Source organism: Eriocheir sinensis, unplaced genomic scaffold (genome assembly GCF_024679095.1).
Source record: "Eriocheir sinensis breed Jianghai 21 unplaced genomic scaffold, ASM2467909v1 Scaffold935, whole genome shotgun sequence".
NCBI classification, from domain to species: Eukaryota; Metazoa; Arthropoda; class Malacostraca; order Decapoda; family Varunidae; genus Eriocheir; species Eriocheir sinensis.
In genome coordinates this window covers 36,085-62,500 of record NW_026112314.1, presented here as the reverse complement: position 1 = coordinate 62,500, position 26,416 = coordinate 36,085, and the positions used below count along the sequence as shown (strand labels likewise).

The 26,416-nt window shown below is 45.1% G+C and overlaps 2 protein-coding genes across 2 annotated transcripts; both read right to left on the bottom strand.

Annotated features, from left to right (window-relative positions):
• Positions 1-3,482: 3,482 nt before the first annotated feature.
• LOC126994952 (G surface protein, allelic form 168-like) lies at positions 3,483-10,882 on the bottom strand. Its single transcript, XM_050854217.1, has 13 exons — positions 10,735-10,882; positions 8,698-9,508; positions 8,464-8,526; positions 8,401-8,427; positions 8,005-8,355; positions 7,609-7,959; positions 7,465-7,563; positions 7,042-7,428; positions 6,565-6,996; positions 6,106-6,510; positions 5,782-5,934; positions 5,395-5,655; positions 3,483-5,151 (listed from the first exon to the last, which is right to left on the bottom strand). Exons 1-13 carry the CDS (start codon positions 10,880-10,882, stop codon positions 3,483-3,485), a joined length of 5,157 nt encoding a protein of 1,718 aa, XP_050710174.1.
• Positions 10,883-16,577: 5,695 nt separating this feature from the next.
• On the bottom strand, positions 16,578-25,917 carry LOC126994954 (uncharacterized). Its single transcript, XM_050854218.1, has 6 exons — positions 25,833-25,917; positions 25,289-25,343; positions 24,654-24,825; positions 23,073-23,277; positions 21,772-21,880; positions 16,578-17,396 (listed from the first exon to the last, which is right to left on the bottom strand). The coding sequence occupies exons 1-6, from the start codon at positions 25,836-25,838 to the stop codon at positions 17,107-17,109; spliced, it is 837 nt and encodes a 278-aa protein (XP_050710175.1). The 5' UTR covers positions 25,839-25,917; the 3' UTR covers positions 16,578-17,106.
• Between the last annotated feature and the right edge of the window lie 499 nt (positions 25,918-26,416).

Sequence of the window (26,416 nt, the reverse complement as noted above, 5' to 3'; positions counted from 1 at the left end):
GAGAGAGAGAGAGAGAGAGAGAGAGAGAGAGAGAGAGAGAGAGAGAGAGAAGCAAGATATCATCCAGCGGACGCCATAAGTTTTGCACTAATAACACCGCTGGACGAAGAGATTGCTTGTCGCTTTTCCAGGACACCATTGTCTCGCATCACACACTGAGCCTGGCGCGACGTCGTCACCAGAAACAACAATACCTGCTGAAGCAACGCCGTGGCGGGGCAACGCAACACCCTGACCGACCTACCTTGACGGACACCATAGAAAGGCTTTTAAATTCTAACTTCGTCTTTTCTGCTTTGCGTGATATTTTATAGTAATAGATTATCAGCGTCCTTGCCTACTAGTTTTCCCAAAGCAACACCTTGACCGACCCACCTTGACGGAGACTCTAGAAAGGCCTTTAAATTCTACCTTCGTTTTTTCTACTTTGAGTGATGCTGTATAATAATGGATTCTCAGTGCCCTTCTTCACAACTTTTTCCCAACGCAACACAGTGACCGACCCACCTTGACGGGCACTTCAGAAAGCCTTTTAGATTATAACTTGGTCTTTTCTACTTCGCATGAGGCTCTATATAAAAAGGATTCTCAGCGTCCTTCATCACTGCTTTTCCCTTCTCCTTGTTCCCCTTCTCCCACGCCAGTCTTGGGGCCTAAGGGGTGTTTGGGCCGTTCCTGTTTACGCCGCTCAGTCCCGGGAGCTCCTGGAATGTTAACAAATTATGGTAATGAGCCTTGGAGTTGTGTGTGGGTGACGGCGTCTGTCTGGTCGATGGCTGGAGAAGGGAGGAGGGGAGGGGATGATGTCGTTCTCGAGAGATAGCATATTTGTTTGATCCTGAGATGCGTGTTAGTGCGAGGCGCCATGGCTCTATTTTGTCATGCCCGTATTCTTAATTGTATCCTTATTCACGTTGAGATGTTTATTATAAAGTCGAAATTCCACACTGATAAAATCATATTTTATGGGACTATTCATGTGATAAAGTTTTTTTCTTGTAATTGTGTTATATAATCTAAGTAATTTTCTGTATGTTTGTTTATTTGTTTGAATGTTTGTTTGTGTGTGTATCGGTTTGCCTACCAGTCTTTCTGCGTCATTTTCTTTATCTGTCTTTTTTTTCTGTTCATTAGAATATATCACCGGTCTTCGTACTTATGTCCGGAGTGTTAATGAAAATATATAACAACATTGATTGACTGGAATGCGTGCGCTGTTATTTTTCCCTCTTTTTGCGTGTGTGACGAATATCTAAGAGGCCTTCCCGCGACACTTGCCTCAGCCTGAGCCAGACGGCGAGGTAGTCAAAGGCACAACCAGAGCGGGAAGGCTGCCTGCTGGAGAGAGGAAATTACCCAGCACAAAGACAGGCCCGTTAGCCACTCCCCGGCGAATAACAAGTTCCTGAACGGTTGTCACGTCACTGATATCTTTGGTTCACTCTTACTAATTTCAAGGCAGAAGGAAACAAGTCTCCCTAGTAAAATGGAAATTCTCTCTCTCTCTCTCTCTCTCTCTCTCTCTCTCTCTCTCTCTCTCTCTCTCTCTCTCTCTCTCTCTCTCTCTCTCTCTCTCTCTCTCTCTCTCTCTCTCTCTCTCTCTCTCTCTCTCTCTCTCTCTCTCTCTCTCTCTCTCTTTTTTTTACCATGTATGTATCTATGTATTTTGTATATGCATGTATATATGTATGTATGTATATGTATGTATTATCTATATCTTTCTAAATCTATTTATCTATCTATATCTCCATCTATCTATTTGTCTATATATCTGTCACTCTATCTATCTACCTATATATATATATATATATATATATATATATATATATATATATATATATATATATATATATATATATATATATATATATATATATATATATATATATATATATATATATTTGTGTGTGTGTGTGTGTGTGTTTTGTGTGTGTAAACTTTCTAAATAATTCTCTTTTTCTTTACAGGACAGCCATGAACATGGGACCCAATATATTTTTGCTGACTGCTCTCTTTGCAGCTACTTATGGTTCGTGTCTCATGTTCTTTTTGTGTGTGTGTTAGTGAAATATCTTTGTAGCACACGTTGCATGTGAAAGAGTCCGTCTGTAAATGTATATGTAAGCTGGACAGTAGTAGCAGTTATACTCTTCTGGCATTTTGTATTATTTACGAGTTCAACTTTCCAGTAAATACTTTTCCATTGCCAGTCATGCAGTACTACAAAAAAATATCACTGAAAATCGAAGTCATCTTATTCTGAGCTTTTCTAAAGACACAGTGTTGTAGTTGCTTCATTACATTTACATCCTAAGCTTAGTAGCAGAATGCTATAAGCTTGCAGATAGTGAAAATATGTGTGACAGCTGACTTTCTATCGAAGCTTGGGATGTGTTCAGATTTACTACTTTGTAGTGAGTAACAGTGACAACTAAGTCGATATTATAGGTTATAAAGAGTGTTCAAGGAACTGAAACAACAAAATCTAGCCGATAAATAAATTAGAAAAGATAATACATCTTGTTAGTCTTTTTACTTCAAACTTTTCAGAGATTCAACACGTTTCTTAACGTATTTTTTATATAAAAAAAACAATCTTGCTCAAATACACTAATGGGTATAGATAAAAAATATAACATTAAAACCTGCATTCTGTTTTATAAACCTACGGACGCAATGCCAGTGTTTCAAGTTTTAAATTAAATTGTCTTTCATATTGATGTGGCCAGGAAAGTTTGCACTTTGGTTACTGAGTAAATATTAAATCCCTCAAAATAACGCCAGAACACTGTTATTGGAAAGTAGAAGTGGATCAACTTAACAACTTTTTAGGATATTGTGCAGATTTCTGTAGCCACTTTTCACACCTTGCTAATGTTGACAGAACACTCAGCAAAAGGAAAGTGATTGGACGATATGGATGTGGCCAACCACAAATGCCCATCCAGGTATCGTAAGGACTCTGTGATCCTGCATAAAAAAATCCCTTTACTACTCCTTAGTAAAGCAAAAAAATTGAAGTTATTTGAGCACTATTCGAAAAGTGATAGGTGCTTGCATTATTTACATAGTCTGCTGGAGATAACAAGTAATCTTAAACTCTGTAGTGGCATAATCATCACACTGGTCTAGCGAATGCTTTTTTTTCCTTTGCAGCAGGGACTTTGGACAAGCCAGCCCTGAGGTCAGGACGCACCGCAAAAATCAATAGAGAGTGGCGACAGTCTCCCGGAAGAGGCACATTCTCAACAGCTGGGACAGCTGCTGGCAACAGCCTTATCAAGCCACGCCAGCTGTCTTGCACAGAAGAAGGCTTTTTTCCCCTACCAGGCTCATGCCATAACTTCTATCGATGCGTGGACATGAGCGGATTGAAACTGCGCTTCTCGGTTTTCAAATTTGACTGTCCCTTTGGCACTGTGTTCGATGACGACCTTGATATATGCAACCACCCGTACGCCGTGAAAAACCCCCCGGAATGTTCAGGTGCCATGGCCAACCTGCCCCTCCCTGAACCACCGGGCGTGGACGGTCCAGGGGGTACCGGAAGCACTGGGGGTGTCGGAGGAACCGGGGGTACTGGAGGTACTGGAAGTACCGGAGGTACAGGAGGCACCGGTGGCGTTGGAGGTACAGGAGGCACCGGTAGCGGTGGAGGTACAGGAGGCACCGGTGGCGTTGGAGGTACAGGAGGCACCGGTGGCGTTGGAGGTACAGGAGGCACCGGTAGCGGTGGAGGTACAGGAGGCACCGGTGGCGTTGGAGGTACAGGAGGCACCGGTAGCGGTGGAGGTACAGGAGGCACCGGTAGCGGTGGAGGTACAGGAGGCACCGGTAGCGGTGGAGGTACAGGAGGCACCGGTAGCGGTGGAGGTACAGGAGGCACCGGTAGCGGTGGAGGTACAGGAGGCACCGGTGGCGTTGGAGGTACAGGAGGCACCGGTGGCGTTGGAGGTACAGGAGGCACCGGTAGCGGTGGAGGGACAGGAGGACTGGTGGCGTTGGAGGACAGGAGGCACCAGGTAGCGGTACCAGGAGGCGTTACAGGACCAGGAACACCAGGAGGCATTGGAGGTACTGGAGGCGTTGGAGGACCAGGAACACCAGGAGTTCCAGGAATACCAGGAGGCGTTGGAGGACCAGGAACACCAGGAGTTCCAGGAATACCAGGAGGCGTTGGAGGACCAGGAACACCTGGAGTACCAGGAAGCATTGGAGGACCAGGAACACCTGGAATACCAGGAATACCAGGAAGCATTGGAGGACCAGGAACACCTGGAGTACCAGGAATTCCAGGAAGCGTTGGAGGACCAGGACCCGTATGGCCAGGAGGCATTGGAGGACCAGGAACACCTGGGGTACCAGGAATACCAGGAGGCGCTGGAGGACCAGGAATACCAGGAGGCGTTGGAGGACCAGGAATACCAGGAGGCGTTGGAGGATCTGGAACACCTGGAGTACCAGGAATACCAGGAGGCGTTGGAGGACCAGGAACACCTGGAGTACCAGGAATACCAGGGGGCATTGCAGGACCAGGACCCGTAGGGCCAGGAGGCATTGGCGGTACTGGAGGCGTTGGAGGACCAGGGGGCGTTGGAGGAGCTGGAACACCTGGAGTACCAGGAATACCAGGAGCCATTGGAGGACCAGGAATACCAGGAGGCGTTGGAGGACCAGGAACACCAGGAGTACCAGGAATACCAGGAGGCGTTGGAGGACCAGGAACACCAGGAGTACCAGGAATACCAGGAGGCGTTGGAGGACCAGGAACACCAGGAATACCAGGAAGCGTTGGAGGACCAGGAACACCAGGAGGCGTTGGAGGACAAGGAATACCTGGAACGACTGGAGGAGCAGGTACACCAGGAACACCTGGAACACCTGGAGTAATTGGAGGACCAGGAACACCTGGAGTCATTGGAGGACCAGGAACACCTGGAGTCATTGGAGGACCAGGAACACCTGGAGTCATTGGAGGACCAGGAATACCTGGAGTCATTGGAGGACCAGGAACACCTGGAGTCATTGGAGGACCAGGAACGCCAGGAACACCGGGAGTCATTGGAGGACCAGGAACACCAGGAACACCTGGAGCCATTGGAGGACCAGGAACACCTGGAGTCGTTGGAGGACCAGGAACACCAGGAACACCTGGAGTCATCGGAGGACCAGGAACATCAGGAACACCTGGAACACCTGGAGTCATTGGAGGACCAGGAACACCTGGAACACCTGGAACACCTGGAGTCATTGGAGGACCAGGAACACCTGGAACACCTGGAGTCATTGGAGGACCAGGAACACCTGGAACACCTGGAACACCTGGAGTCATTGGAGGACCAGGAACGCCTGGAACACCTGGAGTCATTGGAGGACCAGGAACACCAGGAACACCTGGAGTCATTGGAGGACCAGGAACACCTGGAACACCTGGAGTCATTGGAGGACCAGGAACACCTGGAACACCTGGAGTCATTGGAGGACCAGGAACACCTGGAACACCTGGAGTCATTGGAGGACCAGGAACACCTGGAACACCTGGAGTCATTGGAGGACCAGGAACACCTGGAACACCTGGAGTCATTGGAGGACCAGGAACACCAGGAACACCTGGTGTCATTGGAGGACCAGGAACACCTGGAACACCTGGAACACCTGGTGTCATTGGAGGACCAGGAACATCAGGAACACCTGGAACACCTGGTGTCATTGGAGGACCAGGAACATCAGGAACACCTGGAACACCTGGTGTCATTGGAGGACCAGGAACACCTGGAACACCTGGTGTCATTGGAGGACCAGGAACACCTGGAACACCTGGAACACCTGGAGTCATTGGAGGACCAGGAACACCTGGAACACCTGGTGTCATTGGAGGACCAGGAACACCTGGAACACCTGGAGTCATTGGAGGACCAGGAACACCTGGAACACCTGGAACACCTGGAGTCATTGGAGGACCAGGAACATCAGGAACACCTGGAACACCTGGTGTCATTGGAGGACCAGGAACACCTGGAATACCTGGAACACCTGGAGTCATTGGAGGACCAGGAACACCTGGAGTCATTGGAGGACCAGGAACATCAGGAACACCTGGAACACCTGGTGCCATTGGAGGACCAGGAACACCTGGAACACCTGGTGTCATTGGAGGACCAGGAACACCAGGAACACCTGGAACACCTGGTGTTATTGGAGGACAAGGAACACCTGGAACACCTGGAGTCATTGGAGGACCAGGAACACCTGGAACACCTGGAGTCATTGGAGGACCAGGAACACCAGGAACACCTGGAGTCACTGGAGGACCAGGAACACCTGGTGTCATTGGAGGACCAGGAACACCAGGAACACCTGGAACACCTGGTGTCATTGGAGGACCAGGAACACCAGGAACACCTGGAACACCTGGTGTCATTGGAGGACCAGGAACACCAGGAACACCTGGAACACCTGGTGTCATTGGAGGACCAGGAACACCTGGAGTCATTGGAGGACCAGGAACACCTGGAACTCCTGGAACTCCTGGAGTCAGTGGAGGACCAGGAACATCAGGAACACCTGGAACACCTGGTGTCATTGGAGGACCAGGAACACCTGGAACACCTGGAGTCATTGGAGGACCAGGAACACCTGGAACACCTGGAGTCATTGGAGGACCAGGAACACCTGGAACACCTGGAGTCATTGGAGGACCAGGAACACCAGGAATACCTGGAACACCTGGAGTCATTGGAGGACCAGGAACACCTGGAACACCTGGTGTCATTGGAGGACCAGGAACACCAGGAACACCTGGAACACCTGGAGTCATAGGAGGACCAGGAACACCAGGAACACCTGGAGTCATTGGAGGACCAGGAACACCTGGAACACCTGGTGTCATTGGAGGACCAGGAACGCCTGGAACACCTGGAACACCTGGAGTCATTGGAGGACCAGGAACACCTGGAACACCTGGAGTCATTGGAGGACCAGGAACACCAGGAACACCTGGAACACCTGGAGTCATTGGAGGACCAGGAACATCAGGAACACCCGGAACACCTGGAGTCATTGGAGGACCAGGAACACCTGGAACACCTGGAGTCATTGGAGGACCAGGAACACCTGGGACACCTGGAACGCCTGGAGTCATTGAAGGACCAGGAACACCTGGAGTTGTTGGAGGACCAGGAACACCTGGGACACCTGGAGTCATTGGAGGACCAGGAACATCTGGAGTCATTGGAGGACCAGGAACACCTGGGACACCTGGAACACCTGGTGTCATTGGAGGACCAGGAACACCTGGGACACCTGGAACACCTGGAGTCATTGGAGGACCAGGAACACCTGGAACACCTGGAGTCATTGGAGGACCAGGAACACCTGGAACACCTGGAACACCTGGAGTCATTGGAGGACCAGGAACACCTGGAACACCTGGAACACCTGGAGGACCAGGAACACCTGGAACACCTGGAGTCATTGGAGGACCAGGAACACCTGGAACACCTGGAGTCATTGGAGGACCAGGAACACCTGGAACACCTGGAGTCATTGGAGGACCAGGAACACCTGGAACGCCTGGAGTCATTGGAGGACCAGGAACATCAGGAACACCAGGAACACCTGGAGTCATTGGAGGACCAGGAACACCTGGAACACCTGGAGTCATTGGAGGACCAGGAATACCAGGAACACCAGGAACATCTGGAGTCATTGGAGGACCAGGAACACCAGGAACACCTGGAGTCATTGGAGGACCAGGAATACCAGGAACACCAGGAACACCTGGAGTCATTGGAGGACCAGGAACACCTGGAACACCTGGTGTCATTGGAGGACCAGGAACACCAGGAACACCTGGAACACCTGGTGTCATTGGAGGACCAGGAACACCTGGAACACCTGGTGTCATTGGAGGACCAGGAACACCTGGAACACCTGGTGTCATTGGAGGACCAGGAACACCTGGAACACCTGGTGTCATTGGAGGACCAGGAACACCAGGAACACCTGGAGTCATTGGAGGACCAGGAACACCTGGAACACCTGGTGTCATTGGAGGACCAGGAACACCTGGAACACCTGGAGTCATTGGAGGACCCGGAACACCAGGAACACCTGGTGCCATTGGAGGACCAGGAACACCTGGAAGACCTGGAGTCATTGGAGGACCAGGAACACCTGGAACACCTGGAGTCATTGGAGGACCAGGAACACCTGGAACACCTGGTGTCATTGGAGGACCAGGAACACCTGGAACACCTGGAACACCTGGTGTCATTGGAGGACCAGGAACACCTGGAACACCTGGAGTCATTGGAGGACCAGGAACACCTGGAGTCATTGGAGGACCAGGAACACCTGGAACACCTGGAGTCATTGGAGGACCAGGAACACCTGGAACACCTGGAGTCATTGGAGGACCCGGAACACCTGGAGTCATTGGAGGACCAGGAACACCTGGAACACCTGGAGTCATTGGAGGACCCGGAACACCTGGAGTCACTGGAGGACCAGGAACGCCTGGAACACCTGGAGTCATTGGAGGATCAGGAACACCAGGAACACCTGGAACACCTGGAGTCATTGGAGGATCAGGAACACCAGGAACGCCTGGAACACCTGGAGTCATTGGAGGATCAGGAACACCAGGAACGCCTGGAACACCTGGAGTCATTGGAGGATCAGGAACACCAGGAACACCTGGAGTCATTGGAGTACCAGGAACACCTGGAACACCTGGAACACCTGGAGTCATTGGAGGACCAGGAACACCTGGAACACCTGGAACACCTGGAGTCATTGGAGTACCAGGAACACCTGGAACACCTGGAGTCATTGGAGGACCAGGAACACCTGGAACACCTGGAACACCTGGAGTCATTGGAGGACCAGGAACACCTGGAACACCTGGAGTCATTGGAGGACCAGGAACACCTGGAACACCTGGAGTCATTGGAGGACCAGGAACACCTGGAACACCTGGAGTCATCGGAGGACCAGGAACACCTGGAGTCATTGGAGGACCAGGAACACCTGGAACACCTGGAGTCATTGGAGGACCAGGAACACCTGGAACACCTGGAGTCATTGGAGGACCAGGAACACCTGGCAGCATTGGAGGACCAGGGATACCTGGAACACCTGGAACACCCGGCAGCATTGGAGGACCAGGAATACCTGGAACACCTGGTACACCTGGAACACCTGGAGGTGTTGGGGGACCAGGAACACCTGTAGTTGTTGTAGGACCAGGAATACCTGGAACACCTGGTACACCTGGAACACCCGGCAGCGTTGGAGGTCCAGGAATATCTGGAACACCTGGTACACCTGGAACACCTGGAGGTGTTGGAGGACCAGGAACACCTGGAGTTGTTGTAGGACCAGGAATACCTGGAACACCTGGTACACCAGGAACACCTGGAAGTGTAGGAGGACCAGGAATACCTGGAACACCTGGAGGTGTAGGAGGAATTGGTACTCCTGGAACACCTGGCACACCTGGAGGCATCTTAGGACCAGGAACACCTGGAACACCTGGAACACCAGGAACATCGGGAGGCGTCCCTGTTGCGGGCAGTGGAGGTTTGGTCGGAACAGCCCCTCCCTTCTTCTTGATGTGCTACCACGACAACAAGTATCGTCGACACCCACTGTACTGTAACAGCTACTACTACTGTATCTGGGATGGTGTCACCTGGCATTTCCCAATCTTTACCTGCCCTGCTACACTTGTCTTTGATGAGGAGTCACAGCAGTGCTCATTTGCAGGTGGGTTTTATATTTTTTTATCTGTTTTTTTAGTGGTCAGCATAGTCTTTCTTGATCTTGTGTTTGAAGTGTTTTCAAAGCATTACTAAGAGCATTTTGCATGTAAAATCACAACACATTTTAGAAACAAGCCATATCAGTGCATTGGTGCAATGTAGTGTCTAGAGAGTTCTTAGCATGAATATTGCTGGTCATAATATTTTGTATCTTGGTTATTGGTGAATGTTGTCTATGTAGGTTTCTAGGCATTTGCAGTATTGCATTAATTGACTTGTGCTAATGTTACTGTTTGAGTGAGTGAAGCCTTTACAATTTTATTTCAAAATCCATGGTAATTATATTGACTTCATTATTCATTACTCAAGTTTATTTTGCAGTATTTTTGATAAATTTATTTCTAGAGTCACACTATTTTGTTTTTGCAATGATACCAATGGGCATTTTATATATATATATATATATATATATATATATATATATATATATATATATATATATATATATATATATATATATATATATATATATATATATATATATATATATATATATATATATATATATATATATATATATATATATATATATATATATATATATATATATATATATATATATATATATATATATATATATATATATATATATATATATATATATATATATATATATATATATATATATATATATATATATATATATATATATATATATATATGTATATATATATATATATATATATATATATATATATATATATATATATATATATATATATATATATATATATATATATATATATATATATATTGAAACTTCTCAAATGACTCCAGGAATATTTATGATGTTCTCAACAAATAGTGAATTATCATCAATTAATTCCATCTCATATCTATTTGACAGCTGACACAGCCCCCTGCAATGGCACCCTGGCACCCTACCCTACTCCTATCACATCTGAGCCACCAGCCAGCACAACGCCTCTCACGTCAGATACAACACTAGGCCCTGACTTAGGCACTGCCACGCCGAACACAGAAATTGGCTCTGGCGAGGTGACTACTTTAGGCCCAGAAACTGAGACGACAACAGAAAAGATCTGGGAGGTGAGCATTAACGCAACAATCCCAAAAGGCACTATAGCAATGCACAGAAAAAGGGTTTTAAATTATTCAAGCTCTGTTCAATTTTATTCACTGATATTGTTTTTACATGAAGTTACCTAACTCAGATCTCTAACTGAAATTAATAATAGAGCTTATTGATGCTTTTACATTGATGACAATTTTTTTTTTAGCTGACATTGTGAATAATTGCCTGGATGGGAATATACACACTAAACAACCTGACCTTTGCAGATCGATGAGAGTAGCTTATATGACTGCCCTGCTCCCGGCTATTATCCATTCGAGGGTGATTGCATACGCTTCTACAAGTGTGTGGAGACGGATGACGGCAAGCTCAATGGTTAGTTCAATAATCCAGTCAATGTGTGTGTGTGTGTGTGTGTGTGTGTGTGTGTGTGTGTGTGTGTGTGTGTGTGTATGTATCTGTGTGTCTTTGTGTGTGTGTGTGTATGTATCTGTGTGTCTTTGTGTGTGTGTGTGTGTGTGTGTGTGTGTGTGTGTGTGTGTGTGTCTTTGTGTGTGTGTGTGTGTGTGTGTGTGTGTGTCTTTGTGTGTGTGTGTGTGTGTGTGTATATAAATGGCTAAAGAAAAAGGACTAAAATCAATATTTTGGAATGAAAGCAAAGTGAGAGTTTTTATGCTAAATGAGAAATGATTGATGCATTGTATCTCATTATGTCATGTTTTTTCAGTTCAGTATATTGCTCTCTCTACTACTCTTTCCATGTCCTTTCACAGGTCTGCTGTACAGATGTCCCACAACCTTTGCTTATTCTGAGGAGCGCATGCGATGCTGGCCAGAGGAGGAAGTGCCACCCTGCAAAAGAAAGATGCAAGGTCCCCACCAACGCCTCGCCACCACCATTCAGCTCCGAATCCAGGATCTTTGGTGGTTTTTCCGAAATTAGTACTAGTGACTTCTTGAAATTATTAATTTTATAATTTCCTGACTTCAACATAGAACTTTTCCTTAGCATCTCTCAACTCCTTGATAAGTCACTTGAATTACTGGAGAAGATTTGAGTTCAGGAGCTCCTGATGGTAGATTGCAGCATTTCCTATATGAGGTAGGTGACAGTAATAATGCACAGGGAAAATTCAAGTCAAATACAGGAACACTTTTGCTGTGCTGTGATAAGTTCAGTGAGCAATTGTTCATATAAAGAAAATTCTACTACAGTGTTAACAGGTGATGGATTGCCAGAGAAATCTGATCCTGTGATATCACCTTTCTTTGAATGTGAATTTACTTGATCTAGTAACTAGCAGATCAGGAACAGCACTTGCCTGGAAAGACATGTTATATGTAATTATACCAAACATCATGGGTCATAAAAGTCAACCTAAGATTTTCTTTAGTTTGTGACATTATTTTAACTGACTATATTGATTATTTTGAAAACAGGAGATAAAAATGAAATTAAGCAAGTGTTACATTAAAATTTATCATCTACCTGTAACTTCAATATTACAGATCTGTACATAGCTTGGTCATGTTCATAGGCAATTAGTGTTATACAGTCTACTGAATGTTGTCTACCGTTGTTTGAAAGGATGGCCAATCAGACAGAGTTGTTTGAAAGGAGGGCCAATCAGACAGATATATCAGGATGAAAACAGGAAAGCATCAAGTTTTCTCTGGTTTAGGCAACATTCTGAGTGATAAGGAAAGACTCTTGACCCTTGGCTTCCTGTAAGGCAAGTGTGACACAGCTTCATGCTGTCAGTGGGGTTTTGCTACATTTCTCCAATTAGCTTTACAACGTTTCCGTCCTCCCTATCCTGCTGCCTGACCCTGCGTGGCGGTGGTGGGACACCGGGCATTTTGAGCACAGCACTGCATGATTGTGCAAGGCATTATGATTCGGTTACTTTTGAGCAAGTTTTTATTTTGTTTGTATATACTGTACTACTGTACAACATAAAGCATTAGCTGACACTTAAATTTACCCTAAGAGGCATTTATGTTTAAACTCATTTAAACTAAAAGTTACAATGACTTATGCATTATAAACTTAAGCATAGAACCGAGTCTCACATAAATGATGTGCCAAACCCTTTGTGATTTCTTTTATTGTGTGCTTGTTATTTAATTCATGTTCTATATGGTTGATGTTAAAAACACTCGCTCAATAACTTTTTTTCAGAGGAATCTACTAATTGATGAAGATAGTACACTCAAATTCAACACATGTGAGCTGTAGGTGAAATTATTTTGACATCGGTTGGGCTGAACAGAAATGGTATAAGACCTTGCTCTGAGCAGCCTTTACTTGGCAATCCTTGAGTACCTGAAAACAATCAAAACCTCATATTACTCATTTTCTAATCACATTTTATAATAGTCTGTCATCTGAAATAAACTTTGGGTGCCTACAGTGCACATACATTCCCTCATGAGTTGCCCAAGGGCAATACCCAATTTTAGTCTGATTGTTCTAAGTATTGTTTGGGGCAAATGTCAAGCAAACATTTCAACAGAAGGATTACTAAGTTATACATGTTTTTTTTTATCAATAAATGTAGCTGCAAGCATTTTATTCAACATCAAGCATATATGTATTTATTAAAATATGCAACTAGTTGTATCATAAATGTAAGACATGTGATGCAGTACACTGCGAACTTGGAATAACACGACAAATAAAAAAAGCCCGAACTTATTAACCTCCTCCTTCTTGCTTATTAAACTTTAGCACTAAGATCAAAGTATCATTTATGTGTGTAAGTGTGTGTGTGTGTGTGTGAGTGAGTGTGTGTGTGTGTGTAATTCACCATGGCCTGATCACGAGTTGGACTCGTAATCGCCAGCAGGTACCCTCCCAACATGAGCAAGTGCTCTTTTATAGTCGATCTATGGGTACTGCCAGGACCTCACACACCACACACCCCATCCCCCTTGCTCAAGGGGGAACAGTAACCACTCCTAGTCAACGGAAAGAATCCGGCCTGAGCAGGCTCGAACCGCCGCCCTGTCAGGCTGTGAAGCCTGGCACCGCAGAGCTCTAACCAGTTGTGCCACGGAGTCGTGTGTGTGTGTGTGTGTGTGTGTGTGTGTGTGTGTGTGTGTGTGTGTGTGTGTGTGTGTGTGTGTGTGTGTGTATATTTACCTAGTTGTATTTACCTAGTTGTGACATACGGGAAAAGAGCTATGCTCGCGCTGTCCCGTCTCCATATCCTCTCTTATCCAACTTTTCCTTAAAATCATGAATGTTTCTTGCACAAACCACCTCCTCCTCCAGTCCATTCCATAGCTCAATGCTTCTGTTTGGGAAGCTAAACTTTTTCACATCTCGCCTACACGTGGTCGCCCTCAACTTCTTTCCATGTTCTCTTGTTTGTCTCTCACTCCACACACACAGGTCCTCTCTGTCCAGATTCTCCACCCCGCTTGCCACCCTGTACACCAGTATCAGGTCTCCTCTTTCTCTTCTTCTTTCCAGGGTTGTGAGCCCCATGCTATTGAGTCTCCCCTCGTAAGTCCGATCCCTAAGTTCCGGTACCATCCTAGTTGCCACTCTCTGTACTCTTTCCAGCTTTCTTATGTTCTTCTTTTCGTGAGGAGACCAGACCACTGCTGCATACTCCAACCTTGGCCTTATCATTGTAACTTTTATTTTCTTCATCATCTCTTTGTCCAAATACATAAATGCCGTCCTTATGTTCCTCAGCAAATTCATAGTTTGTCCCGTTATCCTGTTGATGTGTTTGTCCGGTGACATGTTCTCTGAGATAGTCACTCCCAAATCTTTTTCTTCCACTCCTCAGCATATTATCTCACTTCCCATCTTATAATCATATTCACATCTTCTACCACTCCTACCAAACTCTATTTTTTTTACATTTCCCAAGGTTGAATTCCATCTGCCATGTACCAATCCACTCCCATATTTTGTCCAGGTCCCTCTGCAATGCCTCACAGTCTTTCACATCAGTGACTCGTCTCAATAACTTTGCATCATCTGCAAACAAACTCACATAGCTGGTCACTCCGTCCACCATATCATTTATATAAACAGCAAACATTATTGGTGCCAGCACTGAACCTTGTGGGACCCCACTCCTCACTGGGCACCAGTTGGAAACCTTGTCCTTGATTATTGTCCTCATTTCCCTGTTAGTTAGGAAGTCCTCCAGCCACTTAATAAGTCCATCACCCACTCCACCCCTATTTTTAATTTTCCAAATTAGTCTTCTGTGCGGTACTTTGTCGAATGCCTTTTTCAAATCCAGGTACACTCCATCCCCCCAGCCTTCTCTCTCTTGTATTAAATCTGTCACCCTTGAGTAATAACATAACAAGTTGGTGACACAAGATCTCCCTCTCCTGAATCCAAACTGGCAATCCGAGATAATTCTCTCCCTTTCTAAAAAATCCGACCACCTGTTTTTAACTAGCCTCTCACATATCTTCGCAACCACACTAGTGAGTGATACCGGTCTGTAATTTAATGGGTCCTCTCTCTTTCCTCCTTTATATATTGGTACTATGTTTGCTCTCTTCCAATCTTGTGGTACCCTTCCTTCACTCAGGGAGGCGCTCATTATGGAGTGCAGTTTCTCTGCAAGTTGCTCACTACATTCTTTCAGTATCCACCCTGATACTTCATCCGTCCCTGTCGCCTTTCTTACTTCCAGCTTGTTCAAGTTTTCCTTGACCTCCTTCACCATTAACTGTATCTCCTGCATAACCCTTCCTCTTTCCTGGCCCGGTGGTTGTACGAATTTGTCCTCCTTTGTGAAAACTTTTTGAAAGCTGTTGGTCATCACTTCTGCCATCTCTGCTGGGTCTTCATATGTATTTCCATCCATTTTCAGTTTATCGATTGTTTCTGTACTCTTTAATTTGCCGTTCACATGTCTATAAAATAATTTAGGTTGGTCTTTGCATTTGTCCATTATATCTTTTTCATATTTCCGTTTTTCTTCTCTTCTAATCTTTGTATATTCATTCCTTGCTTGTTTGAAATTGTTCCACGCGTTGATTCTTCCTCGTCTCCTCCATCCCTTCCAGGCTTCCTCCTTTGTGTGTGTGTGTGTGTGTGTGTGTGTGTGTGTGTGTGTGTGTGTGTGACATTGCATTGAGATCATCTTAGATAATGAGTACGTAATCCTTGCAGGGCACTGTTCTAGGGTGCTGAGTCAAGATCTGTGTGTCTAAGGAGCAAAGGTGCAGGGCATTTATGAGTGTAAATGTTCACTGCTTCTGGAAATGAACAGCAGTCAGTGACTTAAGTTTCGTCAGTATTATTCATTCAAGAGCAGGAACAGTCAACTGGAGGGGGCCAGGTGGGTCTGTTGGCACAGCGTTTGATTCAGGACCTAAAGGTTGCAAGTTTGATCCAGGCTCACTGCAACTTCTTGATTGGTGAGATATAGCACTCTCCTGTAACCCTAACAGAGTCATATAATTTTAGTTACCCAGCTCAGGGAGATTTTTGAATCACCTTTTCAACAGTCAACGGAGACAACGTAACTACCCTCTTGAATCTGCTGATGCCATGACAAACCAAACAGCAGTTTTCATAGCCTCCATTAATCATCATGCCACTGCTGCTCTTCCTTACCTTAGAGACTTTCAGATCCAATTTTCATATATCTCATTCATCTGTTTATTATGAGATGGCAGCTAACAAGTTATGTGACTATGATGTCCACACCAACAGTTCCACTATTTATCCCTGAGAGTGTGATCACATGCATCAAAACTTACAAGCTGTGGTGTGTGGTACTACAGCTTTCTATATTACCTGCTTTAGCTCACCTCTTATACTAGATAGGCCATTTGTCTTGTCACTATTATATTCAACAGTAATTGTAAAACTCAATAGGTTTGTCAAAGCTCAGTAAACAAAGAATAGCATATAAAGCAACTCTAGCAAGTATTAGTGAAAAAATATAGCACTTTCTATATATCTTTGCATTTTTGCAAAAGTTACTGAATCAAAACTATTATAAAGCTTTTGTATTTCATGATTTACAACAATTATACAGTTTTAACTGTATTCTATATTCTTAAATATGTCAACAAACAGACAATACTCAACAGATTCAAAACTTTTCCACATAGGCTATATATAGGTCATACCACAGGATGTTGGCTAGTTCATAGATGAAAAAAAAAGAGGTATGGGTCTCTCTCCTAAGTGACTATTTGGACCACCTGTATTCTATATATCTTCAAAAACAGTGTAGCTCTTGGTTGTTCGATCTACACCTGTGGCATGAACACACCCACGCCTGGTGCTCTGGAGAAGCTGGACGGTTGCATGGGTACGACCCTTTGAGTCTCGTTGGGCATGAAGGGCATGAAGTCCCAGTAAGTCTGAGTCTCGAAGAATTGGTCGAGTTTCTCCGGCTTGATTTCCACCACAGGTCTGACTTCATGAGTTTGTCCTACGTCGTCCATCACTCGCTCGCATGGCCCAATTATTTCTTCCTTCTCACACCTCTTGAGTCTGTTGTCAAAGAGGTACCCAGCTGGGCAGCGGAAGAGGAACCCTGGGAGGAACACATTGCTTTAAAGTCATGGTAAAGCCAAAGACAAGGTATCATACACATACATGAAGTGTTTGGAAGCAAAAGATTAACGTTTGTCATATTTACTAGCAGCTGATGAGTCCCACTGGGTTAATCTGGATTAATGATGCGCAGGGCACCCGTACAGGTGCATATATCCGTGTGTGTCTCAATATTGATACGAAGCTCCGTATCTCCTCCGTAAGGGGTTTTGGCTCACGGGTCCGGTGGCAGGAAGCCTCGTGTCCCCTCCACCCGAGGCTTCAGTTTAAGGAGGGGAGAGCTGTCGTCATTGCCTTTGATCTGCACCAAGACAGATTCAGTTCAGCTCCTCACTTGACCGGACACACTCACCTCGCTCCCGGATTACCGCGCCAGTCTCTGGAGGACCATCGTGTGCTCGTTATGCGGCAGTGACTGTTGGGCGCATTGCGCAAGAACACTGTGTCTCTAAGACTTACCGCGTGCCTCTGACTGTGACTCGGTTAACGATCCGCGCGGGCGCCTGTGTGTTCCTGCTTTGTCCTGTAAAGCCCCGTTCACACTGTGCCGACTCTGGGCCACGACAACCCACGACTCTAGGGTACACGAGGTCTTGGGTGTTGATGTGAAAGGGTCGGGCATGTCTTGAAAGAGGTCTTGAGACTGTTGCCGAATGCTGCGCCGACGTCGTGACGGGAGTCTGGAGTCGTGAGGGTTAGCGCAAAAAAGTATTCCATGCTAAACTTTCACGACAAGAGTCGGCAAGAGTCTGGACCAACCGTCACTTCCGGTTGAGGTCTGAGGGAGGTCGGGGGCAGTCGTCAAGACTGTCGTCAACAGTCTTGGCTTGTCTTGAGACAGTCGTGATGAGTCATCACGACTCATCACGAAAAATGCCCCAGACAGTCATCACTGATGACTGTCTGGGGCATTTTTCAAATTTTTACTGTTTTCTGTCGGCACAGTCGTCTGTGGCGACTGCTTAAGAATGATGAGGGACTGTTGTGACGACAGTCTTCTCCTAATGGACATTCGTGACGATTGTCGGCTCAGAAATATTGGCTAACACTGCCGCCATCAAGAAATTTTTATTTTTATTTTGCAATCACAAGCACAATAACAACTGGGCATGGTTACGTTTCGCTGGCATAAACTTGGGAGCCGCACAGTACGCAGGCACTCCTTTTGCCTCGATCTCTCTTTTGTTGAATGACACAACTAGGGTTGCCACCCTGAGGTCAGAAAAAATGTGGAATGTGCAATATCTCACCCTCCAATACAGAATGGATCCATATTTAAAGGAACGGCTGGCACCACTAAAATTACTCGAGCATGCAATGAGTGACAGCCGCAGCACGCTGCTGGTGGAGGCAAGAGGGAGGGGAAAGGGACGTTACGTCGCGTATTTTACACGTATTTTAGGACGAAGCTTTTACAAATTTTACGGACTGGTTTTGTGATGAACCGAAAAATGCGCTCGCTACAATTTAAAGATACTGAATTATATCTGCTTGACCATTCAGATAACAAAATACCGTACGGAACAAATGCCGTTCCGTATTGCTTCAAAACGGAACGATACATTTAATTCTCGAATACAGAGCGATTCCGTATTTTTAAGGAACGGCAAGGCTGCCGCCAAGACAGTCGAGTGTCTACGGACTATAGGGCCGTTATTTGTTTTTGCTATTTATCAGCTTCATGACTACACGACTTGGCATCAGATGAATCGATAAATTGTTATGAAATATAAAAATAAGATTGAATAACACAAACTGAGAGAATGATAAATGGTGTCTCGAATCAGAGACCGGAACAAGTGAGTACCGCTTTCCGAAACTCCCCGACGCGGTGTAGCGAGAAAAAAACTCCTAGCAGAAATAAGTCGCTCAGATGTCTTCTATAAAAAAATACGCATGCGCACTGGGGAATACACAGCAGAAAAAACATATTAATTTGCCTGGTTTTGTTCTGGCCTGTCCACTTGTGATCTTTGTGATGGTTGATATTGCCCGCAAGAAAACAACACACCAGACCAACAGACCAAACAACCAAGAACTGAGTGAACTTCAACCTCTGGTAATTCTTCCTAAAATCTGCCCTGTTCGTGTTGTAAATACTTCTCTTGATTAAAAGTGTTTTTACGATGTTTGTGCCGTGTATTGGAGCCGAAACAGGACAAGTAAACGATAGCGGCGAGTGAAATATAGAAAAAGCAAGCAAGTTGAGCCTCTCTCAGCGAGCTATTTTGCGACTGCGAGCTGATTCCTACAACAACGGTGAACACGTGTGGCGCAGTGCCTCGAACTGGTGAACTTGTGACGCTTTAATTCGCGTGTTTTCGTGTATTTTGGACCATTTACATAAAGACAAGACGTTACAGAGGGCATGAAGACGACCACTGACGAATGAAGAGGAACTGGCGTCATCTGGAAACGTATCAGTAAGGCAAGACCAATTTTTACTAGTAGTGACTGCTGGGCCATCACCAAACATGTAACACTGTGATGGATTCCTGTCACTTGAAGCATCGGCTACAGGAGGTGGTGGTTGCACATTGTTTAGATATTCATGGGCGATCGGCTCTGCCATTGCATTTATCCATTTTCTCTGCGTTTAGGGGGATAAGTATAGTGACTCAGTGGTGCAGTTGTTAGCACTCCTAGTTATAAATCCGTAGGTCAGGGTTTGAATCCCGGCCCTGGCAGTCGGCGTGCACCCCACCCATCTGTTCATCCTCCCTTGCCAGCTGATCAATAAATTGGTACCTGGAGAAAACCTGGAGAAGGTAAACTGTGGTTCCTGGATGTCACATTGTCTCTGTCCATTTGCAGTTTTAGCGTATGTCCCCAACTTATACATTTACCGTTAACCAACTACGTTGTTGGACTAGGTTACTAAATTTGGGGGCTAGTATTATGGCCCAAATTATGTAAAAGACTCCAAAGGCATTTAGCCTTGGGGTGCTCTTTAGCTCGATGCTTAAGTGTCCATACTACATCTTGGTGTCCTGGGTTTGAATCCCGAGTACCTCGTGGTAATGGACTTGAAGGTATGGATCTTTATCCTTATAATGTGCCCTAAGAGGTGAAAACTCCAAAAGTCCTTAAATCACTGGGATTCTTTTGGCTCAATGCTAGTGTCCACCTCCATTATTTTTGTTTACATTTGGTCAGTAGCATCGGTAGACTTTCTTGATGGAGCCTGCTGGTTGGTTCCAACCAGTTGATGGTCTAAGCAAGTGTTTTATGGTGGTGCCATTCTTGTTTCATGCTGCCCCTTCAAAGCTCCACTTGATTCTCTTTAGAGAGTTTCAAAAGAGTCTGGGTTGATAGGTGGTCATCATGCAGAACATGTGGGTAGTCTCAGGCCACTCGGTGATGACTAAAAATAGTCCGCTTGTAGCAGTGGGCAGGACTTGAAGCCGGGTCCTGCAGGACACCGCACCCTCATGCTGACCACTCAGCCACTGCCTAGGTTGGAGTCCCAGGCAGAGTGTTAGAGGAAAGATTTATTTGCCTGAATAGATCAATTGCCCACCTGCATAGAGAAGTGGAGAACCCCCCATGACACTTCTGCTTATGTATTAACAATGGCATGTACTCTTACTGAGCACCAAGTCAGTAACACCATTTGCCATTAATTACAGTTTATTGTATACAGCATTCGCCATTAATTACAGTTTACTGTATACAGTCTTGAATAAGCATCCCAGGAGAACCATGCAAAATGACATGTCCAGAAATAAGTGCAGGGGTAATGAATTTACACCCACCACAGGTGTAGCGCCTCTGTGCTGAACTGGTTAGCACGTCTGGCTACGTATCCACTTGCCTGAGTTTAGATTCCAGCCTGGCAGTTAGTGCACAGCCCACTCAGCTGTTAATTCTCCCTTTTGGGCTTGTCGATAAATGGGTACCTTGGGTCACCTAGGACAGCAGCTGAGGTAACCAGGATGTCACACTGGCCCTGTGTCCTGGGGTAATGGACTATTCCTAGCCACAGGTGCAAGGGCCAGTGGGACCTGGATTAGTACTGAGGCCACATGTAGCCTAGTGTATGCCCCCAACTTTGCCTTTACTTACAGTACATTTCTTGAGGCCAGAGTGAGAGGCAGCACGCAGCGCAGTGAATGTGCCAAAGTTACTCATAAATGGCAGTATCTAGCCTTCTGATCATGGGCATTTTTCCTTTTAAAACATGCTTTGATATCATGTGATGTGAGCTTTTTTATGGAAAAAGTAACCGATATTAGCTGATTTTCACTGCTGCGGGAACGATTTGTTATAACTGTAAAATGTATATTGTATTTAAATCCTGTTCAAGAAATAGGGGTGAATGCCAGTAGGCTACATAGTAATCAAGACTTTCTTACCTTTTATTGTGCAGCCCATGGTAATCAAACACTTGTAGAAGCCTGAGCAGTCTGAGAGGGAGGGGAAGAAACCCTCCTCCAGGCACTCATATATGGAGGTTGGGTCCAGCTGAATGATTATTATTTTTATTATTGTTATCATTATTATTATTATTATTATTTATTATTATTATTATTATTATTATCATTATTATTATTTTAATCTATTATTTTTGATGAATGATAGTACAGAAGGGAGGGAGAGCAGAAGTGACCAATAGGCCACAGATGTAAAGATTAATGTTGGTTGACCATGGAGAGTGGTGAGCTAGGCTCCTGGCATTGATGGTATAACAGCAGCAATACTGAAATATGGAGGAGGAGGAGTTGTGGAATGGAGGTTGTTGCCATGCATGTAATCTAGCATGGGAGCAGGTGCAGAGATGACCAGATGGTGAGGTGCTGGATAAACGGAAAACGGTCATCATTGTGCTGTTGTATGGAGAAAAAGGGAGTAGATACGATTGTATTAATTACAGAGGAATAAGCTTACTTCATGCATTCAGAAAGTATTTAAAAGGGAAGAGCATGTTGAAAGTAACTGATTAAAGTGTAGGTGATGAACAAGTCTTTTTTTAGGAAAGGAGGGGAATGAACATGCAATGAAAATTACCTGTAGGAGGATAGGAAGCTGTTTGCTGGTTTCATGGACTTGGAGAAGATTTATGATAGGGTTGCCAGGAAGAGCTTATGGGATTTCTTAATATATGGTGTGGGAGGTTGGTTACTTTTTAATGGTATGAGAAGTGGATAAAGACTTGGAAGAGTTTCACTGTTTACCCTTTGGTGTAATGTTTGAGTGTCTGCCTCATGTCTTTGGGGCCTGGGTTCATATCCCAGGCAGATTATTGGGAAAAAGATTTATTCTTCTGGATAGATCAATTTCTTATGTGCATTTAGATCTTGAAATACTCCACCCCCCCACAGCCACTTGAAGGGATCAAATCTTTTTACACATGCAGGGATGAAAATTTATGTTTGCATGCGAATAGGGAGATGAGTGAGAATTTTGGTGTTGATGTGGGTGTAAGGCAGGAATATGTGATGTCAGCATGGGTATTCAGTATTTATATGAATGGCAGAATGAGAAAAGTAAAAGTCAGGGTACGGCATTTAGTTGCAAGGGTGAAAGTGAAAGATATGGAGCAGTCCATGTTGGCAAAGTTATATGCAGATGAACATCGTTGTTGGCAGAAAATAAAAGGATACTGTTGAGGATTGTGGATGAATTTGATTACATGTAAAGCACTTGGATGCTTTACCTGATATTGTATGCAGGCTATAGTCCCCGTTGGCCCCACAGGACTGGGAATTGTATTGGGGGGTGTACCAGGAGGGGCCACTCCTACTAATTTGCACTCAGATTTTGAGCTGAAGATACAGATGCCCAGCTGAGGGTCAAAGACTGTCCCAGGAGCACAGTCAAACTTCACTCTTCTTGTTGCATAGGTGCGGCCACCCACACACCTGTACATGTAGGTTAGATTATATTTGACATTCATATAGCTAATAGGTAACTGAGAGATAATAGTGAGACACAGTACACATATCAGAGGTGAGATGGTGTTCTTAAGTGGGTAACATGCAAAAACATTTGTATTCTGATTTCATGATCCTCCATTACATGAAAGATGTGACAACAACATACATACTGTGTATACTTGTATCTACATTGTCCTAGATTATATTATGTGTAGGTATACATGTAGAAACATAATAATCATTTCAACATAATTTAGTACCATAATACCCTTGCATTATCTTAGCTCATGCCAGTGTCTATGGAGATTAGGATGGCAGCTGAATCTTTACAATATGAAAATGAATGGCTTGTCTAAGAAGCTCAGTTTCTGTGGTTTATAGAGTGAGTATTCTGTGACCTTGTGGTCAGAGGTCATGATCGACTTGCCAGTACTCCTGAGTCTGTTTTACATTGTTTGGCTTAATGAAGTGTCATTTACTTGTTACTTTTTTCTCATCTGGTTCATGTGGATAACTTTACCTGCCCCTGCCCTATTAATAATCTCACCATCAATGTAGACTGATTTTTTTTTTTTTTTTTTTAGATTAAAAAGGCAGATAAAGGTTAAGATAAAAAACCCCACTGCTTTCCAATGAAGGGGGAATGATTTATAGCTAGTAGGGCTACTCAACTATTATGAGCAAAGATCCAGTTAAACAAGTTTGAATGTATGCAGAGGTCCGGATAAATATTGTAGCTGGACTCCTGGCTCCAGGAGTAATAAAATATAATTAAATAACTTACGTGAAAGCCCTGGCGATGGATTCTTGCAAGTGAATTTCCTCGACTGACTGTAGGGTGTAGAGTAAGTCGAGGAAACGTACTTTCAAAAATCCGTCGCCAGGATCTTCATGTTATTTGACTATATATTTTAACTCCTACAATACTTCAACACTCAAAAGGTCCAGATTCGGACCGCGGGACGCCAGTTGAGTAGCCCTGGTTTATAGAATATCACCAAAATGCAGTGATTTACAGCTTATTTAAAGGGTAGTTAATAAAGATTTACATTAATTGAAAGAAGGGAATGGGAATAAGAAAAAAATACAGTGGGGCTGTTGGACGATGGTGAGGCGGTGAGGGGTATTTTGGTAGTTGTGATGGGTCTGAAAACAGTAAGTTGAATAACACTGATGATATGAATATGATCTTTGTCAATAATTGGTATGTGGGTGAAATCCGCTCCCTCATGAGGATAAGTCTGGGCTGGAAGGTATACTAGAGTAGTCGTACCCAAAATGGTAGTTGCGTTACACAGAAAATGTCATAGATAGATGGCAAACTATATCAAACGAGACAAACCCACACTGGTACTGCTTACATGAGGAAGGAGGTACAGGTAGGGCCCGGAAGGAGGTCGCCTGCGGCACATTCTTTCAGGTAGTCAGGGGCGAGGGACTGGGTGCCTGGCGGGGCTGGCGCTGCTGCAGGAGGCCCGGGAGGTGAGGTGTGGCTTGGGGCTGGGGGGGCTGGCGTGTCGGGGCCAGATGGGCCTGGGGGGGAGGGGAAAGAAGCTCAGCACACACACACACACACACACACACACACACACACACACACACACACGCGCCAGTCTTCGTCGACAGACAGTCTAGGTCGGCTCGGCTGACGTCAGCCGATAGAGTCGGTCTGTCGTCACCCTGCTGGGGCCGCCAAGCCCAAAATAAAGTGGCAAGGTCCGTGCTCCCCTTTAAGGAGAGCAATTTTAAACCACACACACACACACACACACACACACACACACACACACACACACACACACACATTCTAGGGTGCCCGATTAATATTTTCTATTTCTCTTAACAGTAAAGTTTACCTAATTTCTATCAACATTATCGGGCTTCATAAGTTAATTGTATTTGGAAGTAGACATGGACGAAGTACCTTAAGATGAATTAGCGTATAAGTGAGATGTGTCGGCAGTTATTGAAGAGGGCTGGAATGGGGAGGACTTACCGACATGGGCGAGGCAGTGAGGCGCCCACATCAAAACTGTCACAAACAACATCACCTGAAAAAAAGTTACAATCATTTATTGTTAAGCTGCAAAACTCTTCGCTGTTTTTGTTGTTGTTTCGAGTGGAGATATTTCAAACGTGTAATTCACCACGGCCTGATCGCGAGTTGGACTCGTAATCGCCAGCAGGTACCCTCCCGACATGACCAAGTGCTCTTTATCGTCGATCTATGGGTACTGCCAGGACCTCACACACCACACACTCCATCCACCTTGCTCAAGGGGGGACAGTAGCCACTCCTTGTCAACGGAAAGAATCCGGCCTGAGCGGGCTCGAACCGCCGCCCTGTCAGACCGTGAAGCCTGCCAGCGCAGCGCTCTACCAGTTGCGCCACGGAGTGGTGTGTGTGTGTGTGTGTGTGTGTGTGTGTGTGTGTGTGTGTACACACAAACACACACACACACACACACACACACACACACACACACACACACACACTGTTACAGTGGACGGTCTCATCACTTCCCAGCATGATATCCTACCTGCATGGTGGAGGCGGTGACGATTGCTGTTATCGTTTGTGGTGGTGGTGGTGGTGGTGAAGGTGGAGATGTGTCTAGGGTCAGAGTCAACAAGCCAGTGGAAGGAGCTGTAGGTCCTGTCTTGCTTATATACCCTCGCAAGGGACAGGTCAGTCGAGGTCCAGCAGATAGCATATTGTATTGTACGCAATAGTCAACTTTCCATTTGAATCTTACATTGATGTAGGTTGAGAGTTGGCCTTCATTGCTGGGACAGTAAGCCCTTAGTGTTTAGGATTCATTTATTTGAGAGAAGAAAAAAGCGTGCAAAAGCTACAGCATGTCTGTTTCTGGGCGACGCCATTTTGTCAGGTTGACAGTTTTTCCCCTTGGATAATTTACGTCGTTGTAGTAATCATTCCTTATATTACTACACACACACACACACACACACACACACACACACACACACACACACACGGGATAATGTGTAATCTTTACAAGTGAATTCCACTGGACTATCTTTTCTGCTGAAACGTCTGGGTTTTAGTTTTCTTTATTCATATTGCCCCTTACGAAAGTTACAAAGACAAGGCAGCTTATGT